General features: G+C 42.2%; 2 protein-coding genes across 4 annotated transcripts in view; both read right to left on the reverse strand.

Annotated features, from left to right (window-relative positions):
• Positions 1-24,221, reverse strand: part of ARMCX1 (armadillo repeat containing X-linked 1) — a 31,129-nt gene extending 6,908 nt beyond the window's left edge. For 2 of the 3 annotated variants that reach the window (XM_087813430.1, XM_087813427.1), the window contains exons 1-3: positions 24,136-24,168; positions 23,774-23,829; positions 13,369-13,552 (exon numbers count right to left, since the gene is read on the reverse strand). The gene's annotated coding sequence lies outside the window, so the exon portion shown is untranslated. Of the gene's footprint in view, positions 1-13,368; positions 13,553-23,773; positions 23,830-24,135 lie in introns of all 3 variants that reach the window. The other variant, XM_087813428.1, reaches the window with a different exon arrangement.
• On the reverse strand, positions 15,696-24,164 carry ARMCX4 (armadillo repeat containing X-linked 4). Its single transcript, XM_016195706.2, has 3 exons — positions 24,136-24,164; positions 23,774-23,829; positions 15,696-23,422 (listed from the first exon to the last, which is right to left on the reverse strand). Exon 3 carries the CDS (start codon positions 23,278-23,280, stop codon positions 16,153-16,155), a length of 7,128 nt encoding a protein of 2,375 aa, XP_016051192.2. The 5' UTR covers positions 23,281-23,422; positions 23,774-23,829; positions 24,136-24,164; the 3' UTR covers positions 15,696-16,152.
• Positions 24,222-24,474: the final 253 nt, after the last annotated feature.

Consider the following 24,474-nt stretch of genomic DNA (forward strand, 5'->3'; position numbering starts at 1 on the left):
TAAAATAAAAATATCTCAAATTCTCCACCCTTCTGATAATTACCATGACAGCCCATCTACCTCAATCCTAGGATAAGTCCTGTGAAAACCACTACTAATTTTTCAATGGACTTTTTCCAGGTGTTGTTGTTGTTTTATATATACTAACAAAAAATACATATGTAGATACATTACATGTACACATATATCATTTGGGATCATATTATGCATACCATTCTGCAAACTATTTTTTTCACCTAATGTACTATGTACATCGTCCTCTCAGATACAGTGCTAGTTTGTAGTGTGGATTTATCAAAAATTTAACCAAGCTATTGCTGATTGATATTTAGCTTCTTCTTAATCTTTGCTTATTATAAAAATACTACAGTGGAGACCTTTGTACAGATAAATTTTGGCAATTGTGGCATTATTTCCTTAGGATAAACTCCTAGAAGTGAGATTGCTGGGTCAAAGTGGAGAAAAGAAAACCCTTGTTCACTCATGGTGGGATTGTAAACTGGTACAGTCACTATGGAAAACAGAACAGAGGTTCCTAAAAATAAATTAAAAATAGAACTACCATATGATACAGCAGTCTCACTTCTGGGCACATTTCTGAGGGAAAAGAAATCACTATTTCAAAGAGATATCTGCACCTCCATGCTCACTGAAGTATTACCTAAGTGTCCTCAAGCGATGAATGGATTAAAAAATGTTATATATACATATACACATGAACAGAGACAGAGAGACAGAGACAAAGACAGAAAGAGACAGAGAAGAGAGATTGGTTGAAAGGTAAAAACTTCCAGTTATAAAATGAATAAGTAGTTCTGGGGATCTAATGTACAGCATGGTGGCTATAGTTAACAGTATTGTACTGTATAATTGAAAGTTGCTAAGAGAATAGATCTTAAATGTTCTCATTACAACAACTACAAAAAATGTTATTATATGATATATACTTATAAGTTAAATACCTCTGGTTTACTTTTTTTAGTTCTATTCTTTTATGTTTTGGTATAAGACTTGTGAAGCCTTATAGAATTAATTGGGAATATTTCCACCTTTTCCTGTGCTCTAGAAAACTTTAAATTATACAAAAACTATTGCTCCTTAATGATTGTTGTGGTAGTAAGAATAATGACCCTTCAAAGACGCCTATGTATTGGAACCTGAGATTATGTTATATTATATGGCAAAAGGAACTTTGCAGGTGTTATTAAGTTAAGGATATTGAGGTAGGAAGATTATCCTGGATTGGCTGGATGGGCCCAATGTAATCACAGGGTCCTTATAAGGGAAATCGAGAGGCAGAAATGTTATAGAAGATGTGACAATAGAATCAGAGGTTAGAGTGATGTGAGGTAATAGGCCAAGGAATGCAGGCAGCCTCTAGAAGCTGGAAAAGGTAAGGTCATGGATTCCCCACTAGAACATCCAGAGGGAATACAGCTTCATCAACCCATTTTAGACTTCTGACTTCCAAAACTGTAAAATAATAAATTTGGCTTGTTTTAAACCATTAAATTTGTGAACATTTGTTACAGTGGCAATAGGAAACTAATACAATGTTTGTGCATGTGTGTGTGTGTGTGTTTTAAGGAACAAAAAAGAAAGTCTTTTATATTTACTCAGATATTTACCATTTCTATTGCTTCTTCACTCCTGAACTCCAGATTTCCTTCTGGTATCATTTCCTTTTAGCCTGAAGAGCTTCCTTATCATTTCTTGCAGAGTATGTCTGCTAGCAACAAATTCTCTTTATTTTCTTTCATCTGAGAACATTTTTAATTCATCTTCATTCCTGAAGGATGATGTTTTGCTAGACATGGAGTTATGGGTTGGCAATTCTTTTCTTTCAACACTTTAAAGATGTTGTTCCACTGCCTTCTGGCCTTCATTGTTTCTGATTTTTTTTTTTAAAAAAACCATGGTCTTTCAATTTATCATTCACTTTATAGGTAACATGTTGTTTTCCTCAAACTACTTTCAAGGTTTTTTCTTTACTTTTGGTTTCAGCAGTTTGATAAGGTGTGCTTAGGCATGGATTTCTTTGAGTTTATCCTGCTTGAGATTTATTGAGCTTCTCGAATCTGTAAATTTGACTTTCAACAAATCTGGGAAATTTTTGACAATTATTGTCTCAAATATTTTTCCTATCCCAGAAGGGGCAAGTCAAGAAGTTCAGGAGCCACCACCCCTTCCAAGCACCATCTCATCGCACAGAGCAGGAGTGTCACTCAGGTAAAAGCAGGCCCCTGTCTTTGGCTATGCTGCAGTGGTTCATGGGCTCTTTCAATGAGGAAAAAGGCAGGGCACAAGGATGAAAAACTCTACAGCTTTGCCTGAGAGGACTGACTTACTTTGGAAAAAGTAGAAGAAAACCCATGTCTACAGGCATTATTGAAAACAATGGCGATTTTGATGGAGAATAATTAAAAGGAGGCTGGTAGCTCTTGTACAAGAAAAATGTCAGAACAGTCACAAGTTTATTAGAGATAACCAGAAAAAGGGATGACCAATAGGAGCCCTCTTGGGATCATAAGCAATTGTGAAGGTCAAGAAAAAAAAGAAAGCTGTGTGCATATGCTATGATGCATCCACTTAAGAGTATCAGAGAGAGGCATGTAATAGGCTTCAAGGGATTCCCCAAGCCACAAAGACCCATAAGCACAGGGTAAAAGCCTCACTGGCACAAGGAGCATAAACACAACCTCTGACCAAGCACTGACTGAATCATAAGCTACTCTGCCCCAGGGGTGAATCCTGGAAAGCCAAGATTAAAAATAAAATCAGTCACCCTTGCCAGTCTGTAAGTATGTGTAAATGCCCAAGGCTATGCCCTTTCAAGAGCAACCAGAAAAGGAACCTCCAAGCTACTAGTCCCTGGCTGAATGGGAGAGGAGGAAAATATGTAAACTCACTGAAATGTGAGAGCAGCCTCCAAGCTACATACATATCCAATAGTAAAGGGTAAATATGTAATTGGCTAAGGGGGCTTAAGCATAACCTTTGGACAATAAATGTTTCATGCTAACCCAGGGGCAAAACCTAGGTAACCAGGCTAAAAGATAAAAACAAGGGGAAAAGATCTGAGCTGGAACACCAGGGGTGTACTCTATGGGGGAAAATAGGCTTCAGAGAATTAGCCCCACCAAGTCAACAAATCAAAAATTAAAAGAAAATAACAACAATGATTAGTAGGAGAATTACTATCCAAGGTTGCTATTATATATTATCTAAAATGTCTAGCTCTAACAAAAAATTAAGATTTATACAGCTACATAGGTAAGCATAAAAAAAGTATGAATGCATTTTGTCATAACTATTTTTTCTGATTTAAAAGACTTCATAAAGCAATATGAATACATCTATGTTGAGGGGGAAAGGGGGATAATGAGGGATATCTGTAATACTGTCAACAATAAAAAAAAATAAGTCTATGTTGATGTACATGCAATGTATAAAGAAGTGATTTGTGTGATAATAATGTAAAGGAACGGGAAGGAAATAGAGTTATTAGGAACAAGATTTGAAATTAAGCTGGTATTAACTGGAACTTGATTTTTTTTTAGGTTGGTTCCTTTTATTTATTTATTTTTTTATCTTTATTGTTGAAAGTATTACAGGCGTCCCCTTTTTTCCCCCATTGATCCCCCCCACCCTACATCCATCCCACCCCAGGGCCTTCCCCATACCAATGTCTATGTCCATGAGTTATGCTTATAAACATATAAGTTCTTTGATTAATCTCTCCCTCCCCACTCCCCCATTCCCACCTTCCTTCTGAGATTCCCTCAGTCTGTTCCATGCTTCTATGTCTCTGGAACTATTTGGTTCATCAGTTTATTTTGTTTATTACATTCCACACATGAGTGAGATCATGTGGTACTTGTCTTTCTCTGACTGGTTAATTTCACTTAGCATAATACTCTCCAGTTTCCTCCATGCTGTCCCAAAGGATAAGAAATCCTTCTTTTTTATAGCTGCATAGTATTCCATGGTGTAAATGTGCCACAGCTTTTTTATCCACTCATCTACTGATGGGAACTTGGGCTGTTTCTAGATCTTAGCTATTGTAAATTGCACTGCTATGAACATAGAAGTGCATAAGTCTTTTCTGATTGGTGTTCTGGGTTTCTTAGGATATATTCCTAGAAGTGGAATCACTGGGTCAAATGGCAGCTCGATTCTTAATTTTTTGAGGAAACTCCATAGGAACTTGATTTTTATTTTATTTTTTTGGTAAGTTTTGTTGCTAATTATAATCTCCAGGGTAACCACTAAGAAAATACATTTTTAAATTAGTGAAAGAAATGACAAGGGAATGAAAATGGTACACTAAGAAATACCTATTTAACATAAAAAAAAAAAGGCAATAATGGAACAAAAATACATATAGAAAACAAATAGCAAAATAGAAGGTATAAATCATGTCTTATCAGTGGTTGCATTAAATATATATGAATTAAACACTCCAATTTAAAGGCAGAAATTGGCTGGATGGACTTAGAAAATATGACCCAACCATATGCTTTCTACAAAAGATATTCAGATTTAAAGACACAAATAGCTTTAAAATAAAAGGATAGAAAAAGATATTCCATGCAAGCAGTAACCCTTTGGACCTGGAATGGTAATACTAATTCCAGAAAAAGTAAGCCCTTAAGACAAGCATTTTTATTAGAGACAAAGAAAGGCCATTTATAATGATGAAAGTCAATCCATCAAGAAATGTAACAATTATAAATATACATGCACCTAATAATAAAGCCCCAAAATACATGAAGCAAAAACAGACAGAATTAAAGGGAAAACAAAAATGTATACAAGGAATAACAATAATATATAATATATGCCAATTACTATGTGCCAAGTACTACTATGAGAGTTTAATCTTTTAATCATCACAGCAATATAAAGTAGACATTATTGTTATTCCCATTCTAAATATGGGGAAAGTGAGGCACAGAGAAATGAAGATATTTGTCCAAGATCACCCAGCTATTAAGTGACAAAATCAAAATTTAAAACCAAGCTGTACAGTAGCAGAATCATACTCTTAACTACTCCTTCTCATGGCTCAGTTATGAATATTTATATTGACATGATATAAACAATGAATATTGTTTTAGTAAATATACTGATAATAACAGCAATATATTGGGAGAATGTGGGAGAAGAGTGGTTGTATATGGTGTAGGAGGTAATTAAATCCTTCCATTATAGGAAGTCATAAATGATGTATAAAAATTAAAAAATAAAAGTATAAACAGCTTATTGAAAAATATGGAGGTGAGCCCAGCCTACATGGCTCAGTGGTTGAGCATCGACCTATGATCCAGGAGATCGCTGTTCAATTCCCAGTCAGGGCACATGCCCAGGTTGTGGGCTCAACCCCCAGTGGGGGATGTGCAGGAGGCAGCCCACCAATGACTCTCTCTCATCATTGATGTTTCTCTCTCTCCCTCTCACTTCCTCTCTCTCTGAAATCGATAAAAATACATTTTAAAAATGTTTCATTTTAAAAAATATATGGAGGTGGTACCATAAGAAAGAGTTAAAAGCTTTGAAAGTGACTGTCTTTGAGGAGCAGAAATCTGAGGTGGGAAAAGATGAAGCAAAGTTCTGTTGGATTTTTGTTGTTGCTGTTATAAGCCTTATGGTGCTCTATAACTATAGAAATTACATTTTTAAACACCAGGTTCTGAAAATAGATCCAGAGACATAGAAGCATGGAACAGTTTGAGGAATCTCAGAGGGAAGGCAGGGGTGGGTGGGTGGGAGGGGAGAGACTAACCTAAGAACTTATGTACATATATGCATAACCCATGGACACAGACAATAGTGTGGTTAAGGTCTGGAGGGGGGTAGGTGCAGGGTGGAGGGGATCAATAGGGGGAAAGTGAGACATTCTGTAATACTTTCAACATTAAAGATAAATTGAGGAGGGCGGGTGGGTGGAGAGGGAGAGAGTAACCAAAGAATTTATGTGCATATATACACAACCCAAGGACATGGACAATGGTGGGGAGAGGGACTGGGGAGGGGGAAGGAATGGGGTGGAATGGGTCATTGAGGAGAAAAAGGGACATCTGTAATATTTTAAACAATAATAAAGTTAAAAAAAAAAGATAAATTGAAAATATATATTATGGAATTAGATAGTAGTGATGGTTGAGCAACTCTCTGAAGATATTAAAATACTGAATTGTATACTTTAAAAGATTGAATTTTAGGTATGTGAATTATACCTCAATAAAGCTTGCTATGTTTAAAACAAAACAAAACAGTTTCTGAAACTTAACATAGAATAGGACCCCAATTCTGTGTAAAGAATGTACAGAAAACTTGAAGACAGTTATGGACTGAATGTGTGTCCCTCCCTCTCCCTTCCTCTCTCTGAAATCAATAAAAAACATATTTTTTAAAAAAGGAGGATAAAAATTAAAAAGGGGAAAAAAGAAAGTACAGAGATATGTGTTGTAATATTTGATGGGTGTCTGTACCCTCTGTTTCAATTCTGCCAAAATTCCACACATATTGAGCTTCAACATTCTGTCCTCAGTTTTTCAGTCTGTATCCTTTGCTGGGGCTATTTGACTCACTCCCTAGTTTCAGTTATCAGTTAGAATACATATCTTCAGTCAGACCTTTCTTCTGAGCTCTAGACACATACTTTTCAAATGGACACTGAGTATCTCCACTTGGAAATCTCACAGATACCTCAAATTCAGAGTTCAAACCAGATTCATTTCCTTCACCTCCCAAATCTGCTCCTTCATGATTGAAAAATAGCAGGGGAAGAAAAATGTTTATCCTTCCTCCTTCATCCACTACTCCAGATTGCACACTTTCTCCTATACTACACTGCCTTGAGGGCCAATTAGTTCATGTGTTTCCCAGAAATGGGCCTTTTTTGCCCAATAAGAGGGAGTGCATTTTCATCTTCAAAAAGTGATATTAAATTATTCCTCATATGTGCATGACCCTGCAAGGCCACTGTATCCCAAACCTTAAACTAACCTCTGAGCCATGAGTCTGCTACAACAGTAGAATAAGAATCTGGGGCCACAGTCAGACCCAGAACTAGCTATCAGAATACTTAACTCTCCAAAACATCAAGGACTGTTGCCCACTGCTATCCTAGCTTCAGTGCTTCCTTTAAAACTGGGCACGAGGGTTCTCCTAAACCCCATGCTTAAAGGATCCTGCATATCTCTAACACACACACACACACACACACACACACACACACACACACACACACAGAACACATGGGTGCCTGTGTCACATGGGATCTGGTGCTCATTGTTGGCAGAATGCATCTCTTAACCCTAAACATCTGCACTTTGACTAATACTATTCAAGCGCCAGGAAAATACATCTCCACATCTGTTTCCCTGCATCCTCTAAATAAAAGGCAACTGAGTCCAAATGCCATGAAGATTTGCATATTGCATCACTGTGGGCATAGAAACAGACATTATTTCAGACTGCAATGAAGATTCGAGCAGTGGAAGCACATAGGGAACAGAAAAAAACAAGCTAACTTGACAAAGCCTCCTTCCCACATATGCGACTACAACAGGTTTTTGCTTAACAAACTATCATTCCTCAGTAGTGTCCATTTTCTTGCTTGCCTTTAGTGCCCGATTTGTGGTCCCAAAGGTAATAATTTTTTTTTTAAAGCTGCAACAGTTGTATATGGAAGCTAAAGATCATTTCACAATATTAAACAACTCACAGTATTCTTGATTTTTAAGATAAATGATAGATGATATAGATGATAGATATAGATAGATGATAGATTAGAGAGATGATAGGTGGATGATAGATGATAGATAGATGATAGATAGATGATAGATAGATAGATAGATAGATAGATAGATAGATAGATAGATGATAGATAGATAGATAGATAGATGATAGATGATAGATAGATGATAGATAGATAGATATAGATAGATGATAGACAGATGATAGATGATAGATAGATGATAGATAGATAGATAGATAGATAGATAGATAGATAGATAGATAGATAGATAGATAGATAGATGATAGATAGATAGATGATAGATAGATAGATAGATAGATAGATAGATGATAGATAGATAGATAGATAGATAGATAGATAGATAGATAGATAGATGATAGATAGATAATGATGATAGATAGATAGATGATAGATGATAGATAGATAGATAGATAGATAGATAGATAGATAGATAGATAGATGATAGATAGATGATAGATAGATGATAGATGATAGATAGATGATAGATAGATGATGATAGATAGATGATAGAGAGATGATAGAGAGATAGATGATAGATAGATGATAGATAGATGATGATAGATAGATGATAGATAGATGATAGATATAGATAGATAGATAGATAGATAGATAGATAGATAGATAGATAGATAGATAGATAGATGATAGATAGATAGATGATAGATGATAGATAAATAGATGATAGATAGATAGATAGATAGATAGATAGATAGATAGATAGATAGATAGATAGATAGATGATAGATAGATAGATAGATAGATAGATAGATAGATAGATAGATGATAGATAGATAGATAGATGATAGATAGATAGATGATAGATGATAGATAGATAGATAGATAGATAGATAGATAGATAGATAGATAGATGATAGATAGATGATAGATGATAGATGATAGATGATAGATGATAGATAGATAGATGATAGATAGATAGATAGATGATAGATAGATAGATAGATAGATAGATAGATAGATAGATAGATAGATGATAGATAGATAGATGTAGCATGTGTAAAGCATTGTCACATATTGGATTTCTCAGGAAGCGGATTCTGTGACAAAGATTAGAGTATAGGAGGTTTATTAAGGAGTATTCCTGGAATCAACACTTATGGGAGGAAAGAGAGAAAAGAGGAAGGAATGAAAAGAGGGAGAAATCAAATTTCAGTGCATTATCAATGGAATGCCCAAGCATACCCTGTAGGGAATTCTGAAGCTAGGATGAAAATTCAAAGCTATCTCAAGGGGCAAGAGAACCAGGCCTTTACCCACAGCACCAATGAGTCACTGGATGTGGATCATCCTGAGAATGGGATGTGATCTTGAACAAGACAACTCTCAGCTGATGTAATCCTGAAGGGAGCTAAGACCCAAGGGCTCTCTGATGGCACAATTCCTAACAACTGAAATTAGAAGGCCTTTATTGCTAAAGGGAGCTCTGGGCAGGGAATTGCAGTATCCACCAGATTCTACCCCTTGTGTCTCCAAGATCCACTGCATATAAGTTCTGGGATCAGCTCTTCCAGGGGTCTGGTGGGCCTCTATTTCTGGGGAACTTAGGACAAACTACAGCCACCAAACACTGCAGCTGGTCTCAGAGCTGCAAATGACCATCTCCCTGTTCCATTATCAATTATAGATCCTCACTCTATGCAGTCTTGGTTTATTTGGTGGTATTACCCAGAGCCTCATTTCTGATCACCATGACTTTCACCAGGCTGAAGTTGCTACATTTGCTAATACCCACATACCAAGTTCACCAATCTATGAACAATGCTTCAAGGATTTTCTTTCTCAATCATCTTGTCAAAAGAGATCCCCCATGAGGCCCCTGGTGTAAGGTAAGTGAAAAGTGCTAGTGCTACAATGATGGATATCATGGAGGATCTGTTCTAGCTGATTGTGCAGGTACTTGTGCCCTCAAGTCCTGCTTGTGCTTGATCCCATGTGTAAAACTTTCATCTTAGTCTTGGGCCTGTCCACCCTTATACCTTGGTGGAGCTAACAGAACTTAGCTTACAATGGGCAGTTCCTTATGCATGGTCACTTGCATGGTCACTTGATGTCCTGGCTAGGCATTCCATCTCTACCAGAATACAGTAGCACATCAGCAGTTGTTTTTATTTTTTTTAATTTTTATTTTTAAAAATATATCTTTATTGATTTCAGAGAGAGGAAAGGAGAGGGGGAGAGAGAGAGAGACATCAATGATGAGAAAGTCATTGATCAGCTGTCTAGCCCACAACCTGGGCATGTGCCCTGACCGGGAATCGAACCCCGATCGCCTGGATCCTAGGTCAACACTCAACCACTGAGCCATGCCTGGCCGGGTGGGAGTTGTTTTTAAATGGTATATAATTCTCCACTGCATGTAACATGGCTTTGCTCCACATCCTAAGTTCTGGACTAAATCATGACTTTCCCATTGGGGCTTACCAAAAACTGTACATGGCATCTTTTGACAACACAAATAACTCTAATATTTTAGGGTATATCTATTGTATTGGCCAAGTGGCAGGACTGCTTGAAACTGCAGTTTGGACCTGTTATAGGGCCTTCTCTTGATCTAGGCCCTACTTGAAGCTGGCAGCTTTTTGCATCACCCAGTGTATGGGTAGAAATAGTAATTCTAGGTGTGAAATGTGATGCTTTGAGAACCCAATAAAGCCGTCTTAGTGGGAAAGGTGAAAAACACAGTAATTTGTCCTTTACTTTTGGGGAAATCTCCCGGCATGTGCAGACCATTCAACCCCTAAAAACTGGACTTAATGTAGTCAGTCCCTGGATCTTTGTAGGGTTTATCTCCCATCCTCCGTGTGCATGTGTCTTACCAAGGTCTCTAATGTGCTAGCCGCTTCTTACTCATTTTGGTACAATTAGCATGATATCATCAACATAGTGGACTAGTATTATATTCAGATGCTCCAGGTCTCTTCAGACTATATTATGACAGAGGACAGGAGAGTTAGTAGAGCCTTGAGAGAGAAAAAACTATAAATGTATACTATTGTCCACTGTATGTGAACATGAACTTTTTCTGATGTTTCATTATGATAGGGATAGATTAAAAACACCTTTTCCAAATCAGTAGCTGATTACTAGGTACCTAAGACCTTGTCATTCCTCTCTAGCAAAGATATTGTATCTGACATAGCAGCTGCGCTTATGTCACTATCTGATTGAGTTTGCAATAGTCTACTGTCATCTACCAGGCTATGATAGTATTTTGCCTGGGCCCAAACTGGTGCATGAAATAGAGATATGATGAGGACCTCATCCCAGCAATTTAGATCTTTAAAGGTGGCACTAACTTCTGTCATCCTCCCCAAGATGTTGTATGTTTTCATTTACTATCTTGGCTGAAGAAAGGGAGAGCAGTTTCAGAAGCGTCCACTTGGCCTTCTCATTTACAAATAGCTCTACAAGTCAAGGAACCAATATGGGGCTTGTACCAACTATCAAAATGTCTATCTCCATTATATATCCAGAGACCAGGAAAATAACTACTGGGTTGGTCTGTGGACCCAGTGGTGCCACTGTGAACCCAACATAGGCCAGGAGCCCATTTAATGCTGGTCTCCCAACTGCTACTACTATAACTGGATGATATTTTAAGTCTCTGGGTATCAACATCAACTCATAACCAGTGTCTGTCAGTCCTCAAGATGTTTGGGTATTCCTCTTTCCCGAACACACAGTTACCTGAGTAAACAGGACTGGAGGGATCATTACTATGCATGTAGTAATCTTCCTGGGCACCCAGCCTCTCTTTCAAACAGTGCTCTCTGGATCAAAAATTGACTTTAGGGCCAGAAGGGTGAGCAAGGGATTATGACTTTTTATTGAGACACTTTCTCTCAGACTGCTTATCTTTTATTTCTTTTGATTGTACAGATTGAGTATAGATTGTTGAGTGCCGATTTTCCCTAGGGTGCTGTGTTATATTTACCACCCACACTCTATTAATTACCTCTTAATCATCTATTCACCAGGGTCACTTTTTTCTATTAACCATCTGCTCAGCTCTCTGAGTGTCAGGCCTCTCTGTGGTGCATCATGGTATTTGCATCCACCTGACTTCTGACAGTCAAGTGCAGTCATCCTGCTTCTGTTATTTCAGAGCCATCACTATTTCATTCAGTGATCCTCCTCCTGTAACAGCCTCTCCTGCTCTGAGCCTTGGCCTGCAAAAGCTAGCCCCCACTGAATTTCTTAGTGATGCTGGTGCCCCTTTCACCAGTGCATTCTTTATAGCTTTAGCAAATGGTATGCCCTTTGGGTCCTCCTGCAGAATATAGTCATCTGGAGGGAGGATTTTCCAGCCTTTTCATAATATATTTATTCTATCATTCCCACCTCCCTGAGCCTTTAATCCCTTCTCCCACCATCTGCTATGGCAGCTCTGGTCATTTTTTCCCACATTTAAGTGAATTCACATTATCTCCTAGGGTCTTTCCCAGAATGCTAAATCCTGTATCTTGGGAGAAAACTCTCAAACCAATTAATTCTCCCTTACTCAATTTTATATTCTAGCTCCCCTGATCAAGGCCCTCATAATTCAGTCCCATGCATACTCCCTTAGCACCTGCTAGTACATGCTGGCTAGGTCCTGCAGCTCCTTCTTGGGGTATTCCCTTTCCTTCTTTATCAAGCCCAGCACATTTCCATTGAGGTTATGCTGTGACTCAACTTTAGATATACGCCCAGTGGCCAGAGTGGGAGGTGAGACAGATTCTGAGGGAAACACATGTTACCTTACAAGGGAAAGGGCTCTGCATGTTCATGCAAGGTGAGGCACTAGCCTTTCATAGGAAGGAGTGGGCCACTTCTGTATGCTCAGGGAATTAAGGGAAATCTGAGAATACAAGATTTTTAGGGACATCAATCAAGATGTCCTTATCCCATGTGTCAGGGTCCCATTTCTTTCTAACCAGGGCCCTGATCTTGGCACAGCAGATTTGTCTTGGTTGGGATTTTAACTTTCTTTGAAGTTTGCTTCCAATAAGTCCTGGGACTGGTCCTCACATTTTTCTACCCTCTACCTGGAAAAGATGAGGGCCTCTTTATATGCTATGAATGAAGCCCTCTGGCTTTCTCACATAGCTTTTTAATTGTTGGTTAATTTATTGCAGTTTTTAATTATTTTTCTAGAGGTCAATCAAGCTTAGCAATAGCCATCCAATTTTCTGGCCTTCCTTTTTTTAAAAAAATATATTTTTATTGATTTCAGAGAGAGGAAGGGAGAGGGAGATAGAGACAGAAACATCAATGATGGGAGTCATTGATTGGCTGCCTCCTGCACTCCCCCTGCTGCGGATCGAGTCCAAAACCCTGGCATGTGTCCTGACCAGGAATTGAACTGTGACCTCTTGGATCATAGGTCGATGCTCAACTGCTGAGCCATGCCAGCTGGGTTCTGGCCTTCCTTATATTTAATATTTCCCATATATTTCTCAAAATTCTACTACATAGCACCAGTTAATGCATTCCCTTCCACTAGTGCCGTCTCACTTCACCATCAGTGAAAGCTGTAACAATTCCTCTTCCACCTGTTCCAGGTGCCTATCTACTCCACCTACCACCAATGACGGGGTCCTCATTGCCAGATGGGCAGCAGGTGATGATCGTTCTGCAAATTTTCATCACAATGTATGCTTTCCTGAACTCCTTCTCATACCAATTGCTGTAGGTTGGCGTCTTGGACAGCAGACTCAGAGTTCAGCAAGAAGGGCTTTTATTAAGTAATGCTCTTGGGATCACCACCTGTGGAAGGGAAAAGAAGGAAGTAGGATTGGACAGAGGGAGAAATTAAGCTATGCCACTTGGAGCAAGAAGGCCATGTCGCCATGTCAATCAGTCATTGCATGTGAAGTACCCCAGGAAGGGGGTATAACCTTGAGGGAGGTGGCTCTCCAACTGAGGCAATTCCTGAAGCGGGCTGACAGCTGAGGGCTGTCTGCTGGCAGGACTCCTAGCAACTGAAATAATAAGCTCTTTAATCCTGAAGGGGGATTAAGGCAGCAAATTGCACAATCCACAAGTGTGATATAATTTTTTCCATTAGAAAGTTGGTGGCCATCAGATGCTAGAATTGAGAATAGTTTTACTTTCAAAATGATTAACAAGATTTAAATTTTCAAACATTTACAGCTTTTTAAAAATAATATTTATTTAAATGTTTAATTTATACCTTCCAAATATTTAGATACAAATATGTGAACCTCCATTTATAATTTTGTTCTAGGTCTCTGAAATGCTATTTACAGTCCTGCTTAGCTGAATCCTTCAGTTTCCTTTTGGAAAATTATGCAAAAAAAATCCTGGTTTATTATATAAAAATTAGAAAATTCAGATAAGTTAAAAACAGATAAAATCACCCATTAATCTAATGCCCATAGGGAACTATTAACATTCTCAGAGTATATATCAGAGTTTTTACATAGAGATCATATAAATGTATACTTTTTTCATTAAAAAGTATAACATATGCTTGTGCAGACTATTTTCCCCACTTAAGATTATATGCTGAATTTTTTCCAAATAAGTAACTGTAGGTGCCCATCAACATTTTCAAGAGCTGTATGTTTCAATGTGTAGACATATCCTAATTTGTTTAGCCAAGTGTCTGTTTTGGGACACTTGGTATTTACAGTTTTTCACACTTCAAAACGGTTTGAAGCCTTATACAAGCCAATTATTTGATTATTTCCTGAGGATAAATTTCTACCAGTGGAATTACTTGGTCAAAGAGCATGTACTTCTTGAGGGCTTCTGAAACATGTGTCCAAATCAACCTTGTACCGGTGTATGCTCCCATCAGCACACTTTGAGAGTGGCCCTCCCCCCACACCCTTACCACTCTTTGGGTTGGGGGAGAGGTGGATCTTCTTCAATATGAATGCCAACACTCTCTGGATGGTTCCATAAAGCCCTGCTTCAACCAACCTTACAAAAGAAATCTGATAGAAGCACTAAAAATTGTTCTTTCTGATATTATATTTTCTTATTTCAAAATAGTAACTAGCCTTAGCCAGTGTGGTTAGAGCATCAACCTGCACACTGAAGGGTCCCAGGTTTTATTCCTTGGGTCAAGGGCACATATCTGGGTTTCAGGTTTGATCCCTGCACCCAGTCCAGGAGCATGGGGGAGGCAGCCAATTAATGTGTCTCTCTCTCCCTCCCTCCCTCCCCTCTCCCTTCCAAAAAAAAAAAAAAAAGAGGGAGAAAAGATAGTAACTAACGTATTCATTTATACAGATAACAGTTGGTCAAGAAAGAGGACGTTTTCCTATCAAATGCCCTATCAAATACTCTAAAATAAAACTGTCTCTCCCTATTGACCCGCAGAATAGGTCCCAGCACTTCTTTTGTTAAAGAGTTTCTCACTTCCTTCTTCCCCTTATCATTCTCATGACCAGCAGTAACATTTCACACCTTTATCATCTTGTATTGGACTATGGTGGTAACTTCCTAACTGGTGTTCCAATCTTCAGTGGCCACTCCTGTCCCCTCCCCAACTCAGACCCATCTTGCACGCAAATCAGCCACATTGTTTTCATTTCATCCTGTCATTTTCGTGGTCATAAAGGGCTTTGGTGTCTCCCAGTTGGATGGAGTAATATACAGACACCTCAGTGTAGCAATCATGGACCCTCCACAAATGGGACTCACCCCAACTGCTGAACTATATTTCTCGTCACTCCCTTTTCCACACTTTGCACTCAGGCAGGCCAGCCTCCTCTCTGGAGCAGGATTCTCACCTCCATGCCTTTCTTCCCACCACTCTTCTCTCCTCCAATGCCCTTCTGCCCTGCTTTTATCCTATCCTTCAAGCCCAGCTTACTTAAGTGTCCTCTCCTCTATAAAACTTTCCCTGAGCACTATTATCTGCAGAACTTTCTGCCCCGATGGGAAGGGTCTGGCCCTGATCAGAGACTCCTGGTTTTGTAAGTGTCATTTTGTTTCCATACATCTTGCCTTTCCAAATAGATCATAAACTCAAGGACAAAGACGTGTCTTTTTTTTTTCTGCTTAAAACACACAACTTTATTGGTGACAAAAATAAAATCTCAAATGTATAAACATAAGTCCACACAAAGGACCAAAGATTACCTTACTTATGAAGAATCAGCTTAGTTTCTGCTCATGAAGCATACTAAAAACATCTCAATCCAGACAAGGTAAAAATCAACACATGTATTTTCAGTACAAGTTTGAATTAATTTGGTGTCCATAAAATGGTCCAGCTATAGACCATCATAAGTAACATCAGTATCAAAGTTATAATGCAATTTACAAAGTGCATTACTCCCAGGCTGCAAAACCAAAATATTACCCAGATTTGTTTGTAAACATACAACTTATTAAAGTTTACTTAATAATAGTTCAACTCTTTCTTTCACCTCAGGGTCATTGTATTCTGCTGCTAAGACTCGAAGTTTCTTGGCACATGCTTTAGGTCGTTGGAATACAAAATAAAGGGAATTTTTGCTGAAATTGTCCTGGGTAAATACTCTTGCTCTTCTTTTAAAATGGTAATTTATATTTTCAAATAGTGAAAGAGCATTAAGAATATTCTCTTTTGTCTCTTTCTTGCTAAAGATATTAATTAATGATGTTGGTGCATTGGCTATGAGTAAATCTTTTGTCATAGATGGATTTTTAGAGAAATTCAAAAGCATTCCCAAAATATGGTCTTTAGTTTCTCCACTTCCCACAGTTAACAAACGAAGGAATTCTGAAATATAATTTGTAACCATATGCTGATATTCACTAATAATAGTCAGGTGCTTTATCAATCTTAGTCCAGCCAGCTGCACATTTGAATTCAAGGGATAGGTGATGGTATCTTCACATACTTGGTTTAAGTATGTTTTAACCTTCCTATGATTTTCAGCAGCCACAGAGATGTTATTTAGTGCATTTAAAGCCTTCTGCCTAACACTGGCATGGGGATTATTGAGCAAGCTTTCAATAATTGAGATTCTACCTGCATTACGAATAACTTCATGGGAAAATGGACAATCAGGACTGTTATATAGAGCATTATTGGCTATTTCATGAATAGAAGGATCTTCAGTCATCTCAATCATACAAATGAGTTTTTCAAGCTCTCGTGGATCCATATTAGTTTTGTGTTTACAGCGGCAGGCCCAGGGCTGAGCTTTCTCCCCGGACCTGACCTGCTTTCTGAGCTTTTCAGGTGGTAAGTACGGCTCATTTTGGTATGGAAATTTCATTTCTGTCCAGATCATGGTTCCCGCCCATGACCCCATTCCTGCCCCAGGAACCATGCATGGGTACGTGCCTCTAGGCTCAGATGATTTTTTAGTCTTAGGTGCAGATTTGTCTTCACTTCTGTTTTCATTACCATCCCTGAACCAAGACCTTACATCAACTCCACCAGTAGCCTCAAGCTTATCTGTGGAGCTGGCCTTATCTCCAGCCCCACACTCAAAACTGACATTTTTCTCACTCTTGGATCTGTACTCATTATTGTTCTCACTCTCAGCCCAAAACAAGGACCTTAAACTGATCTCCTCAATATCAGGGCTGGATGCTCTACTTAGCTCATCCTCATCTATATCCTCGGCCAAAGTCCAGGACCTCATGCCAAGCTCTTCTCCAGCTCCAAGTCTAGACCCTGTAGTGGTTGCATCTTCATCCCAGAGCCAAGACTCTTTCCTGGCCTCAGCTCCAGCCTCAGCCCCCACACAGGAATCCATAAAGGCCTCCTCTTCAGATCTGATCCAAGACCCAATACTGGCCTTGTTTTCAACCTTAAATCTGAAACTAACCATGCTCTCTTCTTCAACCTCTGATCTGGCTTCAACACTGGGTTCATTTTTCCTTTCAGGCCTGGGCACTATACCAGCCTCTTCTCCTCTCCAGAACCAGGACCCTGTACTAGTCTCATTCCCAGCCCCAAACCAATATCCTTCATTGGCCTCCCCAGCACTGACTTGGGACCTTCCACAGGCCTGGTCCCCAGCCCTAGTCCAGGACCCTCCACTAGTCCGATTCTCAGGCCCCAGCCTAGATCCAGCCCAGGATTTTCTACCAGTCTGATCCCTAGTGCCAGCCCGGAAGCCTCCTCCACTGACCTGATCCTCAAATCCAGGTTTGGAACAGCTACCTGCCTGATCCCCAGCCTCAACCCAGGACCTTCCACTAGCCTGTTTCCCAGTGCCAACCCAGGACCGAACATTGGACTGGTCCACAAACCCTGGTGTAGACCCTCCATCAGCTTGTTCTTCAGCCCTAGCCCAGGACCCACCACTGGACTGGTCCATAGGCCCTAGCCTGGACATTCCATTGGCTTGATCTGCAGTGCCAGCCCAGGAGCTTCCACTGGACTGGTCCTCAGACTCCAACCTAGACCCTCCACTGCCCTGGCCAGCAGCCCCAGCCCAGGATACATTTTCACTGGCCTGATTATCAAATCTAAGCTTGGATCTACCACCAGGTAGATCAGCAGTCCCAATCCAGGACTCTCCACTAGCCTTGTCCACAGCTTCAGTCCAGTACCCAATACTAGCCACATTTCCAGTCCTAGCCTCAGTCCAGGAATCTTCATTTGCCTGAATCATATCCCCATCCCAGGACCTTCCACTAGCCTGCTCTTGAACCCCAGGCCAGGACCCTCCATTGACCTGGTTCTCAGCCACTGTCCAGGACCCTCCAATGGCCTTTTCCCCAACCCAGGACATCTCACTGACCTGACCTCCAGTCCAAGGTTCCCCAGTAGCCTTGTTCCTAGTGTCAACCCAAGACCCCCCACTGACCTGGTTCTCAGCCCTAGTCCAGGACCCTCCAATGGCCTTGTTCCCAGTCCAGAGATCCCCACTGGCTTCGTCTCCGGATCTGTCCCAGGATCCAATGCCAACCTCATTCTCAGCTTTAGCCCCAGGCCAGGACTTACTGGCAGCCTCGTCACAAGCCCTAGCCCAGGACCTAAAACCAGACTTATCACTAGTCCTACTCCAGGACTCAATATTGGCTTCATTCTCATCATCAGCCCAGGACATGCTATTTTCCCAGTATCCATCCCTAGCCTGAAACCTAAATTTAATCCATCGCTCAGAAGCAACCCAATCTTCAATACCAATTCCACTCCAGTAATAGTCATGAACCTTAGGCTGTGTCTTTCCACAGGCCTGAGTACCTGTCCCACCCTCACTCTCAGAAGTGGGCATGACCTTAGGCTTGGAATTTATATAAACACTTTCTTCTGTGGCTTCTGCCTTAGACTTGAGTATAGCTTTGTCCTTTGCACCAAGCAAGGTCTTACTCTGGGAAAGGACCATGGACTGAGGCTGGCCAGAGCCCACTGTATCTGCCCTGGCCTCTGCCTTAGACTCAGCATTGGGATTGTCCTTGACCTTACTCCTGGCACCAAGCAAGGCCTCACCATGAGAACTGCCTGAAGGCTGGGGCTGAGCAGAGCTTGCTGTATCTGCTCCAGTCTCTGTCTTAGACACAGCATTGGGATTTCCTCTGACCTTATTCTTGGCACCAGGCAAGGCCTCACCCTGAGAATTGGCCACAGTTTGAGGCTGGAAAGAGCCTGTTGCATCTGCCTTGGCCTCTGCCTTAGACACAGCATTGGGATTGTCCCCGACCTTATTCTTGGCACCAGACAAAGCCTCACCCTGAGAACTGGCCGTTGTCTGGAGATGGGCAGAACCCACTGCATCCGGTCGAGTCCCTGCCTTAGACACAGCACTGGGATTGACCTTGACCTCAATCTTAGCACCAAAAGAGGCCACACACTGTGAATTGGCCACAGCTTGGAGCTGGGCAGAGGCCATTGTATCTGGTCCACCCCCTGACTTAGACATAGCATTGGGATTGCCCCTGACCTTATTCCTGGCACCAGGCAAGGCTTCACCTTGGGAATATGACACAGCCTGGGGCTGAGCAGAGCCCCTTGCATCTGGCCCAGCTCCTGCCTTAAACACTGCATTGGCATTATCCTTGACTTTACTTCTGGCACCAGAAAAGAACTCACCTTGGGAATTAGATACAACTTGAGGCTGGGCAGAGCTGGGTGTATCTGCCCTGGCCTCTGCCTTAGACACATTATTGGGATTGCCCCTGACCTTATTCTTAGTACCACACAGGGCCTGACCCTGTGAATTGGTCACAGTTTGGGGCAGGGCAGAGCCCACTGCATCTGGCCCAGCCCCTGCCTTAGACACAGCATTGGCATTGCCCTTGACTTTACTCCTGGCACCAGGTAAAGCCTTACCCTGAGAACTGGCCATAGCCAAGAGTGAGGCAGAGCTTGTTGATTCTGTCCTGGCCTCTGTCTTAGACTCAACATTGGTATTGCCCCTGAGCTTATTCCTGGCACCAGGCAAGGCTTCACCTTGGGAATATGACACAGCCTGGGGCTGGGAAAAGCCCATCGCATCTGGCCCAGCTCCTGCCTTAAACACTGCATTGGCATTGTCCTTGACTTTACTCCTGGCACCAGGAAAAAACTCACCTTGGGAATTAGATACAACTTGGGGCTGAGCAGAGCTGGGTGTATCTGCCCTGGCCTCTGCCTTAGACACATTATTGGGCTTGCCCCTGACCTTACTCTTAGTACCACACAGGGCCTCACCCTGTGAATTGGTCACAGCTTGGGGCAGGGCAGAGCCCATTGCATCTGGCCCAGCCTCTGCCTTAGACAAAGCACTGGCATTGCCCTTGGCCTTATTACTGGCACCAGGCAAGGCTTCACCTTGGGAAATTGACACAGCTTGAGGCTGGGCAGAGCTTGTTGCATCTGCTCTGGCCTCTGCCTTAGACACAGTATTGGGATTATTTCTGACCTTATTCTTAGTACCAGGCAAGACCTCACCCCGAGAATTAGTCATAGCCTGGAGTTGGTCAGAGCCAATTGCATCTGGCCCAGCCCCTGCCTTAGACACAGCATTGGGATTGCCCTTCACCCTATTCCTGGCACCAGGCAAGGCCTCACCTTGAGAATTGGCCACAGCTGGGGGTGGGGCAGAGCCCCTTGCATCTGGCCCAGCCCCTGTTTCAGATACAGCATTGGAATTACCCTTGACCTTATTCTTAGTACCAGGTAAGGCTTCACCCAGGGAACTAACTACAGCCTGGGGCTGAGCAGAGCCTGTTTTATCTGGCCCAGCCCCTGCCTTAGACACATTGGGTTTGCCCCTGGTCTTATTCCTGGCACCAGGCAAGGCTTTACCTTGGGAATATGACACAGCCTGGGGCTGGACAGAGGCCATTGTATCTGCTCCAGTCTCAGCCTTAGACACAGCATTGGGATTGCCCTGGAGCTTGTTCACAGCACTAAGCAAGGCCTTCTCTTGAGAACTGGCCACAGTCTGGGGATGGGCAGAGCCCACTGTATCTGGCCCAGCCCCTGACTTAGGCACAGCATTGGGTTTGCGCCTGATCTTATTCCTGGCACCAAGCAAGGTTTCGCCTTGGGAATTTGACACAGTCTGGGGCTGTGAAGAACCTGTTTTATCTGCTCCAGTCTCTGTCTTAGACACAGCATTGGGATTTCCCCTGACCTTATTACTGACACCAGGTAAGGCCTCACCCTGAGAATTGGCCACAGCCTGTGGCCGAGCAGATCCTGTTGAATCTGTTCGAGGCTGGACAGAGTCCACTGTGTCTGGCCCAGCCCCTACCTTAGACACAGCATTGGGAATGCCCCAGACCTTATTTTGAATACCAGACAAGGCTTCATCCTGGGTATTGGCCATAGCCTGACGCTGACCACAAGCCCTCATTTCTGCATTAGCCCCTGCCCTAAAAATGGCATTAGGATCTCCCCTGTCATCAACCCTGGAATCAGGCAAAGCATCAGTTTGGGTCTTGCCCCCACCCTGAGGCTGTGCATAGGTTTTCATGTCTGTCTTGACTCCTGCCTTACTCTTGCCTTTGGCTTTGCCCTTAGCCTTAGCTCTGGTACTAGGTAAGGCCTCAACTTGGCTCATGGCAGAAGCCTGAGATTGTGCCTTTGTGTCTGTCCTAGCCCCTTCCTTAGACATGGTGTTGGCATTGTCCTTAGCCTTAATCCTGCCATCAGGCAAGGCTTCACCCTGGACACTGGCCATAGGTTGAGGCTGTGTATAGGGTAACATATCTGTTCCAGCCCCTACCTTAGAAATGGCACTGGGATTGCCTGTGAACTTAACCCTGGAATCAGGCAAAGCTTCAACCTGGGAATTGACCCTCAAGTTTGCCTTGGCTCCTGTTTTAGATATGGCACTGGAATTGCCTCTGCCTTTAACCCTGGAATCAGACATAGTCTCGGGATGAGCAATAGTCTTCATGTCAGCTCCAGTCATTGACCTAGATATGACATTGGTATTTCCCCCGTCATCAACCCTGGCACCAGACGTTGCCTCAGCCTGTTTCTTGGCCACAACCTGAGGTTGTGTAGAAGCTCTCATATCTGCCCCCATTCCTGACTTACACATGGCATTGGTATTACCCCTAGCATCAACCCTTACCCCAGTCATGGTCTCGGCCTGAGCTCTGGTTACAATCTGAGACTGGGCACAAACCCTCATGTCTACCCCAGACCTTGCTTGAGACATAATTTTCTGATTTCCCCTAGCTTCAACCCCAGTACAAGGCATGTCATCAACTTGGATCTTGGCCACAGCCTGAGACAGTGCATGAGACCCTATGTCCACTCTAGCTTCAGCCCTGGACATGGTATTTAGATTTCCCTTAGCATCAACTGTGGTACCAGGCCTGGCCTCAGGCTGAGTCTTGGGCACATTCACAGTCTCTTCCAGGGCTCTTGCTTTGGTCTCAACCACAATTCCAGTCTTGTTTATGGCATTCATCTTGGCCACTTCCTTGGTCATTGCCAAGGCCTTATTCTGTGTCACAAGTACTCTGCTCATCTCTGTTACTTTTTCAGCAAATATCTGAGCTTCCACTTTGGTCTGGGTCACTGCTTCTTTCTTGGCCTCTGCCCTGGCAAACATTCCCCAAGCTTTAGCCTTGGTCTGGGTCACTGCTTCTTTCTTGACTACTCTCTTAGCCTCAGAGTCAGTTTGGGTCACTGCCTCTTTCATGGCCACTTCCTTGGCTTTGACTTTGGCCTCAGCCAGAGTCCCTGAATCTGTCATGACCACTGTTTTGACCTCAGATTGGGCCTCTGCCTGTGCCCCAGTCATTGCTTTGGCCTGAGAGTTGGCTTTGGCTCTGGCCCTAGCAGTGGCCTTAGTCTTTACTTCAACCCCAGCCCCACCTCCTGTTCCAGTTTCTGCTCCAGTCTTGGCCTTGCATCTAGTCTCAATCTCTGTCCCATCCATGGCTTCACTCGTGGCCAAGGTCTGGTTCTGTACCCCAGCCACAGTCTCCATCTTGACTCTAGACTCATTGCTGGCAAGTCTCCTCACACTCTGGGCTCTTCCCGTGGTTAATCTGTAAATATAGTAGCAGGTACCAGCCCAGATCACCAGTCCTGCAGTCACCCAGCCCACTTCCTGAACGCGACCCATGTAGTCACCCCTGCTGAAGGCACAGATAAGGTACGGGGGGGCTCAGATGGGCTGGGGAAAGAGGGTGGTAGGTCTGGGTGTAGGCCTGTAAGGGTGCTGGTCTTCAGCTCAAAGGCCACTACAGCTGTCACTGGAGTTGGACCTAGAAGTGGAGGAAGGAAATGGACTAAAATTTCTCTTCTAATTCTGTGCATCATACAGATAGATACACATGAGGACAGGAAAGTGTAGAAATAATATGCTTGGTGAGAGAAGAGAATCATTAGCAAATTCTCTCTCCATTGTTTTTATTTTATCCCCTCCCCATTTTCCCTAGTACCCAACAATTTTCCCCCAAGGTACTTCCATAGACATTTCCTCACACCAAATAAATAATGAAAAGGATAGTGGGAGGGCTGACTATGAATGGGAGAGACTGAGAAGCCCTCAGACCTTGATTTTTATTGGACCCACTCTGTTCATCACTCCCACAGGTCTCTACCCTCATACTAACCTGTATTGATCAGCAGCAGTTCCCTCCTCTTTCCTTCTCTTGATTGGTGATACACCCTAAAGTAGATATATATACTCATGAGATCTATGGACCAAGAGACAGACAGACAGATGGAAGGACAAATAGGAGTGGAGATTTTGTTCTTTATGTGACTGGCTTATTATTAATAAACTACCTCTCTATCCCCCTCAGTTCACCCCACTCCCTGTACCAAAATAAAAGTGAAGGTGTGGGGTAATTGAAAGGTGGCTGGAAAAGGGATAGACTGAGGATCTCCAGGCTGGACACTTGACCCACTAGATACACTCTGGCCTCTACCAACCCACCCTAGAGGTCTACCCAGGCAGTGACCATCCTCTTACCAGTCTCTACTGATCAGGCGCAATTTCTTCCTCGCTTCTTTGCTTCCAGTCATCTCAAGCCTTGCAGCAAACCTGAAGGCAGAACTATGAACAAATAAACAAACAGGAGGTAATAGAGACTGAGTCCTTCATAAAACAGACAAGCACCCTGATCCCTGACTCCAGTATCTGTCTTGCCAGAGAGCCCAGGTCCAGTTAGCTAATGTGTCCCATTTTATGGTCCCTCCCTCTCCTCTTCTTTCAGTCACACTCAAGCCCACCTTTACCCCAATATCCCAAAATGTTTCCTGCACTGAAATCAGTAAGGGGTGTGGCAACACTGTGGAAATCTGGGGTATG

This window comes from Miniopterus natalensis, chromosome X (genome assembly GCF_054644295.1).
Source record: "Miniopterus natalensis isolate mMinNat1 chromosome X, mMinNat1.hap1, whole genome shotgun sequence".
Classification (NCBI taxonomy): Eukaryota; Metazoa; Chordata; class Mammalia; order Chiroptera; family Miniopteridae; genus Miniopterus; species Miniopterus natalensis.

Coding starts and splice junctions, on each gene's coding strand:
- ARMCX4 (XM_016195706.2), bottom strand. CDS start 23,280: ATGGGTCGCGTTCAGGAAGTGGGCTGGGTGACTGCAGGACTGGTGATC.